A 4,266-nucleotide genomic window follows, 5' to 3' on the forward strand; every position below is an offset into this window, starting at 1 on the left:
AATTGAGGGAATATTTCATAGTGTCTGCAGGGACAGATCTAAGGATCAGAATTTTTTTGACCCTTATATATATATATTTTTTAAAAATTTCCCCATAAAAGAATCTTTACCGTTGATTGGGTGTGGAGCACAGGATCGACCTTTCCCGAATGGAGATAGGACCTCATGTATTTAAATGGTGCATCTACTCTACACTAAACAATAAATAGCACTACTCTTCTACCTCACCAACAATCCTGCAGCTCGAATGACCAAATCTTGAATATATATATATATATATATATATAGTTTTGTTCGAGAGGAAAGAGTAAATAAATAATGGAGATGAGTGAAGGATCTACTCTCTATCTATTTCTTGTTATAAATTTGGTCTTACGATTTGGATTTCAGCATGTTAATGCCACGATTCCGGGCAGCATACATGCACAAACTGCGGTGCTAAGCGGAGAAACTTTCTGCCCTGGTTGCCCTCAGCCACCGGAACCACCCCCTACTGTGTGCCCCGAACAATTTCCTCCCCCTCCGCCGCCATCCGCTGTGTGCCCTGAACCAATTCCTCCTCCTCCTCCTCCTCCTCCTCCTCCACTACCACAATCACCTCCTCCACCACCGCCACCGTCTCCGACAACGCCTCGTCCTCCTCCCTCGCCGAAGCTGCCACCGACACCGCCGCCACCATCTCCGGCACCAAAGCCTCCTCGTCCTCCTCCACTACTACAATCACCTCCTCCACCTTCTCCTTGTCCCCCACCACCACCGCCACCATCTCCGGCACCAAAGCCGCCTCCTCCATCCAAGCACTCTCCACCCCCACCATCTCCGCCACCAAGGCCGCCTCCTCCATCCAAGCACTCTCCACCCCCATCATCACCGTCGACTATACCAGGAACACCACCTTACACTCCTCCCATTGAGCTCCAAAGAGCCTTAGATGTCATACAAAGATTCAAAGCCACGATAACGTACGACCCACTTGGAATTACTGATACGTGGACGGGCAACAGAATCTGTATAGACAGCTCCACCTACAAGGGCTTCATATGCGACACCACCATTAGCGACAACAAGATTAGAGTCGCTCTCGTAAACTTCAACGGCTTCAATTTCGACGGCAACCCACTGGAGCTCACAAATTTTCTCGACGGGTTGACAGATTTGATCGTCTTCCATACAAACTCCAACAACTTCACCGGCCAAGTACCCTCCGGGATCTCCAAGATCTCGTCTCTATTCGAACTCGATTTGAGTAACAACGAGCTCAAGGGAGACTTCCCAAAAGCAGTCCTAACCGCCACAAATCTTACATTCTTGGACCTCAGATTCAACAAACTCACAGGAGAACTCCCACCACAGGTATTCACATTAGACCTCGATGTTCTCTTCCTAAACAACAACCAATTCGTCGGAAACATACCACAGAACCTCGGCCAAACTCCTGTACTATATCTTACCTTAGCGAACAATAATTTCCAAGGCCCGATACCGAGCAGCATTGGCCAAACTTCGAACACATTGCTCGAAGCCCTGTTGCTAAACAACAAGCTTTCCGGTTGTCTTCCTTATGAGATTGGATTGCTGCAAAAAACCATTCTTTTCGACGTGAGCCAGAACCATCTCACAGGCCCGATTCCCCAGTCCTTCGGATGCCTGGAGGATATGCAGTATCTAAATTTATCTTACAATAAATTCTACGGTGCAGTTCCTGAATCTTTGTGCAAGCTTAGCGACCTCTTCGAGCTGACTTTGAAATTCAACTACTTCACACAAGTTGGACCCGAATGCAGGAGACTCATCAATAACAAAGTGCTTGATATCAAAATGAATTGCGTTTTGGATCTCCCAGAGCAGAGAAGCGCTGAAGAATGCGAAGCTTTCTTCTTGAAGCGCAACAAATGCGCGGATCAGAATTCCCTGAATAAAGTTCCATGCAAGATCAAATATTCCGCATTGCCGGAAAAATCGAGGCCGCACCGAAGATTGATGGCTCAACCCAGAACTTATACTGCTCTGCAGAGGTATTGAAAACGCGAGACTTTATTCTAATTGAACAAGAAAATTATTCAATTTTCATGTCGATAAGAGGTTGTCGTGCTATTATTATGTAATATATCTCAGTGTTCAATATTTTTTTAAGACAGTAGAAATGGGCAGCACTGGTAATGCTCTGTCAATCTTATTAATATGATAAATTAGATTGAATTAAATGTGTATTATTTTTTTACATTAAGAGTATTATTTCTTGTTGTAAATATCATAGGGTTGACTCGTCTTATAAATAAAGCAAAAACTTGTGTGAGACGGTCTATTTGTGAGACGGATCTCTTATTTGGGTCACTCATTAAAAAATATTACTTTTTATGGTAAGAGTATTACTTTTTATTGTGAATATAGGTAAGATTGACCCGTCTCACGGCCGTCTCACAGATTATGATCCGCGAGACGGTCTCACATGAGACTCGCTCCATAGATAAAGATTCGTGAGACTGTTTCACAAGAGACTTGATCACGAAAAAATGAGGAATTTTCTTTTCTTGAAACGTGGGTTTGAGATAATTTGTATCAAATTGGAAGTCATCGCTATCTAAAATTTTTAGTAAGGAACGTAAAAAAATAAATCGCAAAATATCAAAATTGTATAACAAAATATGTAGCTGGCCTTTAAAAAAAATTGAATAAACATAATCATGGAAAGAAAAAACAAAATAAATATGATATTTTAGTAATTGGATTGGGTGGAAATACTTTTCGCTCCCATGATCGGGTTTAGAAAATATAATTTTTTTTGAAAAACCGAAAAACCAATTTTATGAATCTATTATTTATTTTATGCTACTAGGTTTTCATTTTGAAAAATCATTAATCTAAAATTTTGTGGAAAATTACGTTTGCTCGTTTAATGTAGCAATACTTGGAATATAATGTAAATTCAACGAAAATAAATATTTTTAATTGAATTTTATTTTATGTATCATTATAAATATTTATTTCAAACTTAAAATATTCATAATATAATAATTTATCCAGATTATTTAAAATTAACTATTTGAATGTTTAAGTAAAAACTATTTAGCGTGCTTTTTCTGAGGGTAATTTCACTGTTTACTGCAATATATTAAATTAATTATTAAAATAAGATAAATTTTAAAAAGATAACAGTCTAACGTACGACGTGATACTTTAATCAAGTCACGTCCATTCCCAATAAATAAATTGTAATAGTAATTTTTTGTATATTACATTATTACTTATATTAAAAACAACAATAGATCTTATTTTTATTTTATAATAAAATAATAATTTTTATAATAATAAGTTTATACTACGTTTGTTCAAAAAAAAAAGTTTATACTACGTATGCGGTATGCAAATAGAGTAATAAAAATACTGATTTTTTATATAGCATTTACATATTAATTTTGAAATAACAAAATAACTCCAGTGATTATGATAATAGACTGAAACATAATTAATTATTTTAATCATAAATTCACTATATAAAATAATGATAAAGTTATAATTTATGTTCAAAATACAAAATTCAATTGATAAGTAATAAAGACACGCCATTTCACATAAATCTGTCACGTCAATTTTCATTCTTTTTTATATTTTATTTAAAAAAGTAATAAAGTCACCATTTACCGTAGATTGTTTAAGACAAAAACTTACGTGAGACGGATTTTTTATTTGGATCATCAATGAGAAATTATTATTTTTTATGTTAAAAATGTTAATTTTTATTGTGAATATCGATAGAATTGACTCGTCTTACAGATAAAGATTCGTAAGATCGTCTTACAAAAAAACATACTCATTGTTTAATTGGTTCAAACTGCCTTGAATTATTAATTATTTTATAATTATGTGGTAAACTGTTAAATTACCCCTTGTTCTGAAGCATTGCCTACCTGCCTTCTGCTTGCAGACGTGGAAATTTTGTAGACCCAACCTGGCCTCAATGTGGGAAAAAGGCGTGAAGATATGAAACTGAAGCCTAAATTTTCGTTGCTATTTCAATTTCGATCAATTTGTAAATTTGGTCATCGCCATTGAAATCTTTGTGAGTCCAGCCCAAATTCTCATTATAAAATATCCATATTCCTTCATTTTTAGAATATGTATTATTAAACAACTAAAATTTCCCTCTTTCCTCTTCCATACATCATGTACGTATCTTCTTGGATCTAAAACCTAAGAAACATCCATTCGATTCAGATTTTAATCGAGAATATAAAGAAATCAGCAGTAGCCACAGCCACAACAGCA

General features: G+C 36.4%; 1 protein-coding gene across 1 annotated transcript; it reads left to right on the plus strand.

Moving 5' to 3' along the window:
• The first annotated feature begins 244 nt into the window (after positions 1–244).
• LOC140806160 (uncharacterized protein At4g06744-like) lies at positions 245–2,131 on the plus strand. The gene has a single exon (XM_073162659.1). It carries the CDS (start codon positions 319–321, stop codon positions 2,020–2,022), a length of 1,704 nt encoding a protein of 567 aa, XP_073018760.1. The 5' UTR covers positions 245–318; the 3' UTR covers positions 2,023–2,131.
• The last annotated feature ends 2,135 nt before the right edge of the window (positions 2,132–4,266 follow it).

The sequence above is a fragment of the Primulina eburnea genome, chromosome 11, assembly GCF_022965805.1.
Source record: "Primulina eburnea isolate SZY01 chromosome 11, ASM2296580v1, whole genome shotgun sequence".
Classification (NCBI taxonomy): Eukaryota; Viridiplantae; Streptophyta; class Magnoliopsida; order Lamiales; family Gesneriaceae; genus Primulina; species Primulina eburnea.

Excerpts from the sequence above, each read along its gene's own strand:
- LOC140806160 (XM_073162659.1), top strand. The coding sequence starts at position 319 with ATGGAGATGAGTGAAGGATCTACTCTCTATCTATTTCTTGTTATAAAT.